General features: G+C 53.8%; 1 protein-coding gene across 1 annotated transcript in view; it reads right to left on the bottom strand.

Annotated features, from left to right (window-relative positions):
• Positions 1-12,556, bottom strand: part of Adgrg1 (adhesion G protein-coupled receptor G1) — a 36,907-nt gene that overhangs the window by 7,923 nt on the left and 16,428 nt on the right. The window contains exons 3-6 of the mRNA XM_032887641.1: positions 3,284-3,367; positions 2,401-2,823; positions 680-812; positions 172-319 (exon numbers count right to left, since the gene is read on the bottom strand). Coding sequence (XP_032743532.1) covers positions 172-319; positions 680-812; positions 2,401-2,823; positions 3,284-3,367 — 788 coding nt within the window. The remainder of the gene's footprint in view (positions 1-171; positions 320-679; positions 813-2,400; positions 2,824-3,283; positions 3,368-12,556) is intronic.

Below are 12,556 nucleotides of genomic sequence, written 5' to 3'. Positions count from 1 at the left end.
CCAAGGCTAAGAGGTCTTCAGTGGGGTCTTATATTCTGGGTCTTCAGACACCAGTTCTCCCTGTGGGCTGTGGATTGTCCCCGGACCAGGGGAAAACCAAGGAGTGCTACCATGCTGTGTGGAGTGCTCCTGCCTGCCCTTCTAGCCCACCCCCATCCTGAGGCACCAGACCTCCTGCTGGGAGTGGATTTGCAGATCCTCCAGCCCGGCTGTGGGTGGCAGCTTCCACACTGTGGCATTGACCCGGTTCTCCTCAAAAGACAGTGTGTCTCCCAGGAAGCTCACGGAGGTCAGCTTTGACTCCAGGTTCTGCAACTGCCTGGTGTGGGGGAGAGCATGGCAGGTGAGAGAGGGAGAGGGGGAGGAGGGGTGGTCTAGATACACAGGATGGACAGGAACAGAAAGGAGGAGGAGCTAAGTATGAGGACAGAGGGGAGTGGTGGCGAGGAACAGTGCCCCATGCCCATGTCCCACTCGTGCCTGTCCAAACCTCTCCCGGGGGATTCAACGTGCCAGACTCCAGGATAGAGTCAAGAGGCTGGGCACTGCCTGGGCATGCATTGGTATCTGTCGGTACTACTGACAACCCAGCAGGACCCAATAGGGGAGGTCCAGTCGCAGTTCCTCCTAGCCCAGGTTAGACCTTCCACCATCCCCTGGGAAGGTAATCCGCACTTACTGGCTGATGAACGCTGCAGAGGGCCGCTTGGAGGCCTTGTGAGGATGCTGCAGGAACTTGCTAAGCAGCTGCAGTTCCTTCTTGAGGTCACACATGTCCACAGATGCATTGTGGGAGACCTTGTGTGGGGCATCTGGGAAAGCAACAGACCACCTGAGGCTGCTGCCTACGCGGATGGCCAGCATGCAGCCTTATGCAGCCCTCATGTGGCACTCGTGCCTTTATTCCCTTCACAGAAGAAGGAGCCGAGAGCCCAAGAGGAAGAGGGGGCACGGGTCACCAAACAGCTAGGCCAGGCTGTGTCTCCTAGAGCCTGCTCCACATGAGCGCAGAAGGTCTGAGGGACCAGGCCCAGCAGATCTCCTGGGGAATTAGGTGGCTTGTTTGTGCCAGCTTTGGAGATCTCCTAATCTCTTGCCTCTCTATCTCTACCTGATCCCCTGGGAACTTGGGTGCCTCTAGGAGGAGTCCCAAGTAAGAATGCATCCATTTCCTGACCCACAGGGACATGGTCCCCAGAACTCCCTGACAGCCTCCCTGCTTTCCAGACCTTTATCCTCTTAATTCTCCCTAGCCCTACTAGTCAGCTGCTAGCTTCACAAGCCTAACGCTCCGATCTGTTAGTTGTAGAGCCCTCTGTACCTCAGTTTCCCTCTTTGTTGACACTAGGGTATACGGAATGCCTATAGTTCATGTTGCTTCTACCTGTACTTTGTTTTTAATGATTCGGTTAATTAATGTGTGTGTGTGTGTGTGTGTGTGTGTGTGTGTGTGTGTGTGTGTGTGTGTGTGTGTGTATAAACATGTACTGTGTACACACTGGGTTCCCACAGAAACCAGAAGAGGGAGTCGGGGCTCCTAGAACTAGAGTTACAGATGCTGGGAACTGAACCGGGGTCCTCTGCAAGAACAGCAAATGCTCCTAACCGCTGAGCCATTCCTCCAGCCCCTGCACTTTGAACAGAAGCTGGACCTTCCAGCTGGAGTGGGGCTCTGCCAGTGCTTACATTTTCTAGTGTTACATTCCCAGGTCAAGCTATGTTCCCCTTACCCTCCTCCCACTGCATCCTGACCTTTGTGTGTGTGTAAGCATGACCTCCAAATGTGCACTCCACCTCAGGACCTATAAGTAATAATCTCTTTCTCTCCATCCCTTTGATATAATTGATCACCCACCTGACAGGAGCTATGTCTGCAAGGGGGTTAGGTTAACTGAGGTGGGAAGATCCACCCTAAAAGTGGGCAGCGCCATCCCCTAGGCTTAAGTCCTGGACTATGTAAACAGGAAGGAAGCTTGCTAAGCAGAAGTATTTATCATAGTCTGCTTCCTGACTACGGGTGCAGATGACCAGTTGCTTTGAGCACCTGCCGCCAGGACTTCCCCCCACGATGGAGTGTACCCTAGAACTGTGAGCCAAAAGAAACCTTTCTCCTTTAAGTAGCTTTTGTCAGAGTGTATTATCATAGAGAGGAACAGTAACTAAGGTGTTCTCCTAATGACTGAAGTGATGTTGTGGTCATCGCAGAGATCTTAGATCATAACAGAGACAGGCAAACTGTCCAATCCTCTCCTCCCCAGCCACCTTTCATGGCTCCCTCCTGCTAGAGGATGTCCAGGTTTGGTGACCAGATGTCATCCAAACCCAGGTTGGCCCTCCTCGATGGGCTTTCCATGTCTTCTGTGACTCCCATCCCACACTCATACGTCCCTCCAGCCTTACTGTGGAAGGAGAAGATGAAGCTTGAAGCTCCCGGCAGGCTGGTGTTCTGTGGGCTCTGCCAGGAGCTGACAGAGGTGGCGACCAGTGGAGCCCCCTGTTTCAGGCTCTCCTCCTGTTTCCGGTAGCAGAGGAGGTTGGAGGCTCGGCTACTAAGCAGGTAATCATTCTTGCCATAGCGCAGGTGGAGCCTCCCAGTATGGCGGCTCCAGTAGAGGCAGAAATGATAGACTCCTCTAGGTTCCGGGAAGAAGAAGGGAATGTCTGGGGCTGCCGGGAATGGGGCACGGATCGTGAGGCTCTCGTCTGTGTTCCATACAAAAATGTGAGGCTCTGAAGTTTGATCATAATGGAGGTTGCTCTGACGTGTCTGATTACGCTGGCCACAGAAGCGGAAGTCTTCTCGGGGGCTGCCACCATGTGCACCTGAGAAAGCAGAGGGTATAAATGGGACCAGCCATGGGCAAGGACCTGGGACTCACACACTTCAAGGGCCTACAACAATGTATCTATCGGTCTACAACAATGTATAACAATGTATCTATCCTGCTAGAAAATTACTGGTTTCAAAATATGAAAAAAAAAAAAAAGTAAAAGTGAAGATAAAGAATTTGTTTCAAAGTCAAAAGCCAAAGTTTAATGGAAATTATTTAATGAGACCATGATTGCATTAGACTGTGGTACATGTGTGCACTGTCCAAGAACACTCCCTGCAAAAGGAGGACGGCACCCATCCCAAGCTGTGCTCTGTGAAGTTGTATCTAAGAAGGAAGAGGTGCCTGTTTTCCCCAAGGTGCCCTCAGGGCTGCTTCGCAGACCCTCCCTTTCCCAGAGAGTCTCCACACAGACATGGAAGCATAAGACAAAGTCACAACAAACCCAGGGCCCCGAGAAAGCCTACCTTGCACCAGAAAGAGCAGAGTCAGTAGGAAGTAGACCATCTGCAGTAGCACCTGGACAGCCATTATACCTGGAAGAGAGGGAGAGTATTATGACTGGGGTGGGGACGGGACAGAGGATGGGGGAGGGGCCAGCCCCACAGCGGGAGGCCTGCATGGTTGGGAGGGAGCTAAAGGTCGCACCGGAATGGTCAGGCCTCTCCAGAGCAGCAAGAGGCTATAAATAAGTACAGCCACTGTTCTGACTTCTGCTGCCCTGCCACACGGCGTAAGTGGCTCACAGAGGGGCCCAGAGGCCAAAGAGCGGCCGTGTCTGGATCCACCTTACCCCTTACCCCATTGCCTGGATCTTTTATCCACACACCATCAACTGGCACAGTTCCTCCCTCATTCAGCCTGGCCACATTACGAAACAGAGCCTAGTGTGGAGGCGTAAGCAAGAAGGAAGCAGCAGGGTGAACTCACTAAAAGAGCTGGAGGGAAGGACGTTTCCTGTTATGACCACCAGGGGGAGCCAGCCACCAGGGCCTGAGAAGCTGATGGCAGAAAGGTGTGATTTTTTTTCCCCCTCTATGTGCTCCCGTCCTGATAAAGGTCCCCACATCTTCCCCACACTGACTCCATGGGCCACTATTAGCTGGCTGCTTCTTTACCCTACACCTACATGAACTACATCAACACTGGAGGTGTCCTCCCGTGTTGGCCCTCCCAGATGGCCCAGTGACCAAGTGGGTGCTGACATACCCACACCACCATCCCTCCGCCTGTAGGGAAGTGGGTCGGACCACAGTGACAGACACTCGTCTTCCACAATTAGGCAAAGGGAAATCTGGAAACCTGGGGCACAAAGGGAGTTTAAGTCTGGGGGGAAACTAGGAGGGCTTCCTGGAAGAGGCAGATGTTAAACTAAGCACCAGGTGGCCCAAGCAGGACCTTGCTGTCTCCTTTATGGGCCAGTCTCATTCTGGTCACCCTGGCCCCTTTAAGTGAGAACCAGTCCCACACACCCAAACATGAGGAACATTGAAACACGAGGAACAGAACTTCAATTTCTGAGGACATGGACCTCATCCGGTGCTGAAGCATCCCGCAGGGAACAGGGAAGTTGTAGGGGAGAGAGTGCCTCTTCCGTGTTGGCTTGAGGTTTCCCTGTATCTTGTCAAACTGCCAGCGGCAGACCAGCATCTAGGGATAGGCCAGAGCCCCTCTTCCCTTCCCCTCTCTGCTGTCTCTGTCATTGTCCATTCAGCCTTCATCCCAAATCTCTCTCCTTCCAGACAGACTCCTCACTTCAACTTGAAGCTCACAAATCACTTGAGACTTCAGTCCCATCTCCATTTTGTGACATTTAGATCTGAAGCCCGGAGATAGCCAACAACTTCATGTGGTCACACAAAGCTAACTAGGACTCTTGTCCCTCTCAAGGTGGGCTACCACTGTCAGCACGGGGTCCAGGACAGGACAGAGTCATTTATCTTGCACTGATCATCCCCAAATGGCGCTTGAAAACAAAAGAGGCAGGGAAAGGAGCAAGCTCCCCCTCATGGGAGGGACACAGTGAGGCTGGGTTACTATGGCAACCCATGGCTGGGATCAAGCACAAACAAGGGGTAGACTGCCCCTCCACTTCTTGCCCCTCCACTTCACATCTTTGTGGAGCCACTCTAAGGAGGATAAGCACCCCTGTCAGAGGAGGAGGAGGGTGTGGAGGAGGGTGAGGAGGAGGAGGGTGAGGAGGAGGAGGGTGAGGAGGAAGAGGGTGAGGAGGAGGAGGGTGAGGAGGAGGAGGGTGAGGTGGAAGAGGGTGAGGTGGAGGGTAAGGAGGAGGAGGGTAAGGAGGAGGAGGGTAAGGAGGAGGAGGGTAAGGAGGAGGAGGGTAAGGAGGAGGAGGGTGAGGAGGAGGAGGGTAAGGAGGAGGGTGAGGAGGAGGAGGGTGAGGAGGAGCAGCTTTGCTGCTTGGATTTCTTAATGGAGTGGACTCCAGAGCCAGACCACCTGGAGTCAAATCCCTGCCCCTATATTTTCCTAGCTGTGTGTCCTTAAGTTAGCAACACCATATTTGGGCTTCATTTCCCTCTCTTGTAAAGAGGATTACAAATCAAACCCACCTCAGCTGTCACTGTAAGAATTAAGTCTATTGCTCTCCAAAAACGGCCCTGAACCCGGGTGCACGCAGGGTTCCCCTGAAGTTAGATTGTCTCTGTGTACCTTCCGTCCAGTGTACTCCTGCCCTTGACCCAGACCCTCCCCCACCCCAACTCCCTATCCCATGCTTCCCTCCTCAGGCCTCTGTCTATTGCAGGTGGCCAGCTTGGCCTTCGGAACACTTGAGGGGAAATTCCTAGAACATGAGCCTCCCTTCCGGACCGAGTATTGGGAAGGCTGTATCGGGAAGGCTGTATCGGGAAGGCTGTGACCCCACCCAGACAACTTCCCTCCTCTTAGGTGGCCCTGGCTGTCACAGGCTGCCAGGAGCTGGACAGGGAGAGCAACTTGGAGGTGGGGGTGGGGCTGCTCTTGAGACAACTCAGGGATAGCCACATGGGTCAGGAAGAGTACTGTCCTATTTATCCATTCGGCACATACCTGTCTGAGCCCTCCCAGGCCTACCCATATATATGGTGGCACCTGCCACCCAGCTCACACCCCAAAGGGCGAGGGCAGGATCATAGGATGGGACCCTAGTGCCTCCTGCAGGTACCCTAAGATCTGGTTACCCCAGTCCCTGCAGCCAGCCACCTGGACAAAATGAGGGAACTCTGTGTTCTAGAAACTAAATCTCGGAAGCAGAGGCCCACTTTCTGGGGACCACCTTCAGCCTGTGCAGATGGAGAACAGCAAAGCAGACCAACCTCAGCTACCAAATGCCACAGCACCGCCAGAGCCAATGGCTACCGAGAAGGTGGATTAGCAGCCCCACCTCAATAGTAGCAGCAGCATCTGGAGAGTACTGTTCCAGGCTTACCATTTTACAGATGTGGAAACTGAGGCCAGAAAAAGGCCATCCCTCCCGAGCGTACACAAGGCTGCTGCCAAGCCCTCTCCTCCAAAGCTCCTGAGGTACAAAGGGTCACCCGAAGAGAGAAAAGCAGGAGCTGTGGGGGTCACAGGCACACGGTAGCCAAGTCCAGCCTAGAGAGAAGTTGCTGGACTGACAACCCCTTTTCAGGGTGGCTGCTGTTCTTGACCTTGGCTTCCAGGAAACATGCTGAGAACAGGACATGCTGACCCAACCTCACACAATGGACAACATCACAGGGTCCCCAGGGATTCCCCGGGATAGAGGTGGGGGCTAAGGCTGTGTGAGCCCCCACCATTCCTAGCATGATTGGCTGCTGGGGAAAGGGCCTGGCATGGTGGGCAGCAGCAATCTTAGAGCTCACTTTCGCTCCCGAGGCCTGAGTCACTTCCCCTGCCAGCCTACGTGGACCTGCGTCACCTAGACACCACCAGCCCCTGGAAAACCCATTTCCTCCTAGATGGAGGTGGAAGTTGAATGGAACAAAGAGAGCTCTAGATTAACCCTTCCCAGGCAGACGCCTCACGTGTGACGGGGACCCCTTTATACCCACCAGGGTTACAAGTTATCCCAAGGGTGTCTATCATAGCTTTAGGCCTTTGCTGGGATATGTGCTTGGGTTCTGAATGACAGACTTCTTCTGTTGACCTGCTGCTCAAAGCCCAAGGCTCCAGGAGTACCTGACTTCTTCCCAGCCATACACAGCCCTCTGTGCCTCCCTGACAAGGGCTGGCTTCATCAGAGGTGCCCCAGACTGGCAGTGCACTGGGACCCACCCCAGGAGAGGTATTTTGAAGGACATAGCCTGGGTTCTTGCACCACAGCTCAGGTGGGGCCAAGAACCTGGCTTCGGTGGTATCCAGTGATTGACAGGCTACACATGGTGCCCAGCAGCCTGACAAGGGTCTGCTGCATTTACTCAGCTGTGCAAGAACAAAATCTGGATAAGAGACAGGGGCAGCCTGGCTCTCCTGATCCCTGTCCCTTCCGCACAACATGACATATGGTCCCCCAGTATTTGGCAGGGGGCTGGTCATCTGAGAGGCCTCCCACAGGACAGCTAGAGATGGAGATAAGGCCAGATAAAGGAACAAGGGAGCCAACCGTTTTCCAGGTCTGTGACTCCTGCGACCAACCTGGGGCCTATCTGGGGAGACCGAAGAGGCCTCAGCTTACCATGGGCTACTTTCTAACACAGGGAGGGCTGTAAAATGTGTTCCTTGAGAGCTATGGAGACTCAGGGAGAGGGCGGGAGACGAGAGGAGACTTCCCAGTATGAGCATGCAGAGCTGCTAGTGTGTGTGTCCTCAAGCCCAGGCGTGTGCGCTTGCAGTGTGCACCGGGTGAGGAGGAAGGGGAAGAAGTCTCAGTCTCTGTAGAGGAGGAGGAGGAGGCTCAGAGTGGGAGTGGGCACCGGGCTGAGGGGATCCTCCCTCTGACACCTTCCAGGCTTGGCTCATCAGTCCAACTCCTCACTTGCAAACACCACACAGCCTCATGTTCAAAGGTGTTTACCAGACCCAGGGGACCAGCGCTACCCCTCCCCGTTCAGTCAGGGCTCACTCGGCTACGTCCCCAGCCTCTGACCACACTTGTGAATGCTGGGCCCTGCATCCTGCATCTGATCCCGCTCCACAGTTGGGTGACTGATACCCAAGCAAGCTGACCCCTCAGAACCTACCCCTCGCTGAGAAGGAACAGCAGGGTCACAGGACAACATCGTGACTTCAGGCTTCAGGAATCTGTCTAGACTGCAAGATTATAAAAATCAAGTTGGCACCTGCCCTGGAGGCTGGCAGGTTCCCAGGTCTTACCCACTAGGGCAGAGCTCACTTTCTGTGTTGCTTGTTTGTTTGTTTTTGTTTGTCTCTCACTTAGCCCAGGCTGGCCTTGAACTCACAGCAATCCCCCTGCCTCAGCCCCTCTGGTACCAGGATTACAGGCTGGAACTACCACACCGAGCATGGCTAACATATAGGACTGGATAGGACCATATAGGTCCAGATAGGACCACCTAGGCCCAGCCTTGCTATAGAAGACTGCACAGCTAGCACAGGACTCACCTTCTTGTGATTTTTCCTGCCAACATCCACGAGCTGTAATACCCTTGCCAGCCCTGTCCCAGAGGGAAACTGAAGGAGAGGAGCTGTGAGCATTGAGTGCCAGCCCAGCAAAAGGCCTGTGGGCACAAAGACTGCAAGGCCTCAGCAGTTGTTCATTCTGCAGCTTCTTGCTCCTGCAACTAGGCATGCACATGGTGGGCAGGGGGCTAGGAAGGTTAAGGACCATCACCAAGCCCGGAATGAGCTAGCCTTTGGTCACTTCCTTAACTGCCCTTACCCACAGGTCCTTCTGTAGCGCCAACTTGTAACATATCCACGGTCCCCTCAGCTCAGGCCTCTGCCTCCTTCACAGTATCATGGTGACCAGTAGGAAGCACACCAAGTGTGGGGCTCAGTGGGGATCTGTCCAGAACAATGAAAGGGACTCTGGAATCCAGGTCCCCTCCAGGAGGCACTCAGTGCCAGCACCAGCAGCATCCAGAGTGGCCCAGGGTCTCAACTCTGTAGCCCACTCACCCCCCACTAATTCTAAAACAATGCTTGTCCAAAGGCAGGGAACTTTATATGCAAAGGGCTTAGAGTCGTGCCATGACTCAAACCAAGCCCGTCTGACCTCAAAGCAATGGTTTCAGCCACTGTGGCTACTGCATCCCTTCCCTCCTCCTTTCTCCCTGGCCTTACTGTGGGAAAACTTGCCACTTATCCTCTGATTAGAGAGACCTTTGGACCCTACTTTCTCTTGGGCCTTGGCATAACAAAGCCTCTCATAAGCCCCACAAGTAGAAACAGTGCACACACACACACATACACTGTCTCCCGCCCCTTGTTTTCCAAGCTGTCCCAAGGCTATTAGCTAGCACGAGATGAGCCACAGAAGTCATTTAGGCTGCAGTGTTCCCCGGGGCCCCTCATCACCATCTCGGACACTTCCAGGCGACAGGTCCCCTGTGAGCCTGAGGCGCATTCAGGCTGATCCTGCCTCCCTCTGTCTACAGCGGCAGCTCATGGGGAAAGGACAGCGTGGTTGGTGCCTGACCCGAAGCAATCCGGTCCGTTACAGCCGAGCAGTCTCCTCGCCAGCTAGGCTCGTGTTCTAGTCTCCAGCAACTAAGACACTGGAGGAAGCGAGGAAAATGGGAGTCTAGGGATGGAGATGCTCAAAGCCCCGAGGAATCTTGGGGCCACTGGAGAGTCTGAGAAACTATGGGAGAGGGAGGGGTAATGCCCTGAGGACTCACATCTGTCATACCATAGGTAGCCCAGTATAGGCGAAGGCTTGGGGCAGTCTAGGGACTCTGGTGCAGCCCTGGTCGCTTCTTGTCCCTGAGTGCGCTAAGCTAGTTCAAAGCCAAGTGTGACACAGTCACACAGTTGTATTCAATGAACCACTGTGGACAGCCTCTTGAATCGGTACACGGGGCCAGCATCTGACTCCCAGAGTCAGGTGGCAGCAGTTACAGAGAGGCCACCTAAACCGGGAATCTTGAGCTAGTTTGCCTCTCAGTGGGCCTCAGTTTCCTATTTGGTCAATGGGCAACTATGACCCCTGTCCTCTATAATGGGAGACTATGACCCCCATCCTTGGCCAATTTAGGGTACATGCATTAGGGAAAGACCTACCTTTGAGTTGGCAGTGAGGGACAAAGAAGACACACGGCCCTGGCTAGACTTTCTTCCCTTTCAGACCACAGCTGTCTCCACGTCCCCTCAAAGTTCCCCTTTCCCCATCTGCTTTCTTGAGTTGCCCAAGGCCAACCGCTGGCTTTCTGGGGGCTGCGCTGGACCAGGCAGAATGCCCATCCGTGGACTGTAGGATCTTTCTGTTCCCAAGGTCAGCTACCAAACCTCCTTTCTCTCCTCCTCCATTCTGGCCCAGACGCTGCCAGCTCAGGGACACAAAGCCAGGCAGCTCCCAACTACGGCTGGATCCAAGGCAGTAACCAGAGGGCCCCTCCCTGAGCACACAAAGGTTCTCTCAGCTCCTCTGTGACAAGCAGGTGCCTGCCCCTTCAGTAATACAGCTACACTTATAAAATACAGCTACAGCAATACCATAAAATACTTCAGAAAGGCAGGGCAGGACTCAAAGCTCTTTGAGCAATTAATACATTTATTTACGTGCTTGCCTTTTGAGACAGTGTCTCTCTGTGTAGCCCAGTCTGGCAATGGACTTATAATTTTCTTCTGCCTCAGCCTCCCAAGTGTTCAGATTACAGGCCTGAGCCACCATTAACACATTTAATCTTCTTTTTAAAACCCATGAGAAAAAAGCCCATGACCCACTGAACAGATGAATGTGTGGCCCCCAGGGAAGTCAAGTCACCCGCTAGGGTCACACAGTGAAGAGTGAAGCTTGTGTGGAAATACAGGCTAACCCCAGAAGAGGCCCGCTCTTGAATAGAAAGCTTACGGGCTAGTGAGAGCCTCTCTTTAGAAGTCACAATGAAATGATCTCCCTGGGTTAAGCAGACTGCCCTCTGTGCAAGACCCCAGTTCAAAGGTCTGCATGAACTTACCAGGTAACAACGGATCTCGGATCTCGGCTCCTCTCTGGCTCTTTGCAAGGCTGTGGTGTTACCAGCTCTCCTTGTCCAGCTACCTTCACTACCCTTCTCTGAGACCTATGCTGTGACCACGGCTACCGGCTACAGCTGAGACTCAAAAATGTTCAGCTAGAGAGAGAGGGAGTGTGGCTGCCCCTAACCACTTCCTGATGGCTCTCCAGGCTGTTCGTGTCCCCTTAGAGGGCCAGCTATGATGGCCTCCAGGGTCCCGACAACCCACCACCCATTAGCTACATGTCAGTGTCAGAGGAGGGAGGAGGGAGAGGATGCAGGATTACAGGAAAGAGAGCGAAGAAAGGAGAAGGAATGGAGATGGTGGAAAGCAGGAGAAGGGAGGAAAAAAAGAGCCGAAAAAGCAGGAGCGAGTCTACCTGGCTTTCTCCTCCAGGCTAGAGTGACTGGATGAAAACTCCCTGTTTGCAGGCAGCAGAATACTGGAATAAGGGACACTTTCCCCTAGAACAGGGGGCTGAAGGTCGCATGAAAGCCTGCCCCCCCAGTCACCACCCCCTTACTAGCGCTCCAAACAAAGGGGGCAGGCGGGAAGCTGGGCTGAGAAGCTGGGCCTCCAGCGCCAAGGGGGAGGAAGGGGCGCAGGTGACAGCAGCCCCTGGCAACCGTTCCCCTGGCAACCGTTGGCAGCTGCATGGACTGCGTCACTGCCTGGCTTAGAGCGCGGGCTCTCTAACTTGTCTATACCAAAGCATGAGCGCATTCATCCTAAGGCCCCCCAGGCTAGGCTGGTACTGGCAGGGACAAACTGGGTTCACATGTGAGAGAGCAGGTCCTAGAGCATCAGGGATCTGTCTTGAGGGGACCCCAAAGCCCCGGAGCACCCAAGTTCTCTAGAGAAGCAGAATGGAAGATTTATGCATGAACTCTTCCAGTTAGTCAGCAATGACATTTTTTCCTTGGAGGGGAGAAACATGAGGGAAGGAAGGACTTTCGATGTAGTCCAGGCAAGTATGCTGTGTGTATCCCCTTAGAGGACCAGCTATGTCTGACGGTCCTTCCCTAGGGTTCCCCGACAACCCACCGCCATTAGCTAATGTGAGCATCTGGGGAGATGGGTGGGGGGAGATACAAGGTTACAGGAGAGAGAATTTGCTACCCTCCTGCCTCAGCCTCGAGTCCTGAGCTCTCAGATGTGTACCACCACTTCTAACCCCCAGAATGACCGTGTGGTTTTAGAACAGGATGGGAGTAAGACCCTTGACCAAATGAGTACCTGTTGGAGGAGGGCACTTGCTGCCTGCCTCCCTATGGCCTTGGCCACAAATCAGGTGGCCTACCCTCTAATCCCTACCATCGGCTGCAGTAAACAGAGTGTATGCCATCCTTCCCTGAAAAGGCCAAGAGTCTGCCTCCTCCTAGAAGCCTTCCCAGATTGCCTCGGCTCACTCAGAGTCCCCTTCGTGAGTCAGCCCAGGCCTGAGGCTCCTTCTGCTTATCTCTCTTCTAGCACTCCCAGGCTATGGACGGAGTTTCTGGGCTCTCTTTTCCTGTCCAAGAAGAGAGCAGGACATTCAAGGCTTCTGAGGCCTTGCACCTAGCATTGGGCGTTTTAGAAACTCATTTCTACCACTCTGAGCCCATGCTGAACCAAGACTCTAG

This window comes from Rattus rattus, chromosome 17 (assembly GCF_011064425.1).
Source record: "Rattus rattus isolate New Zealand chromosome 17, Rrattus_CSIRO_v1, whole genome shotgun sequence".
Lineage (NCBI taxonomy): Eukaryota > Metazoa > Chordata > Mammalia > Rodentia > Muridae > Rattus > Rattus rattus.
The sequence above is the reverse complement of the archived record's forward strand: the minus strand, read 5'-3'. Positions and strand labels throughout refer to the sequence as shown.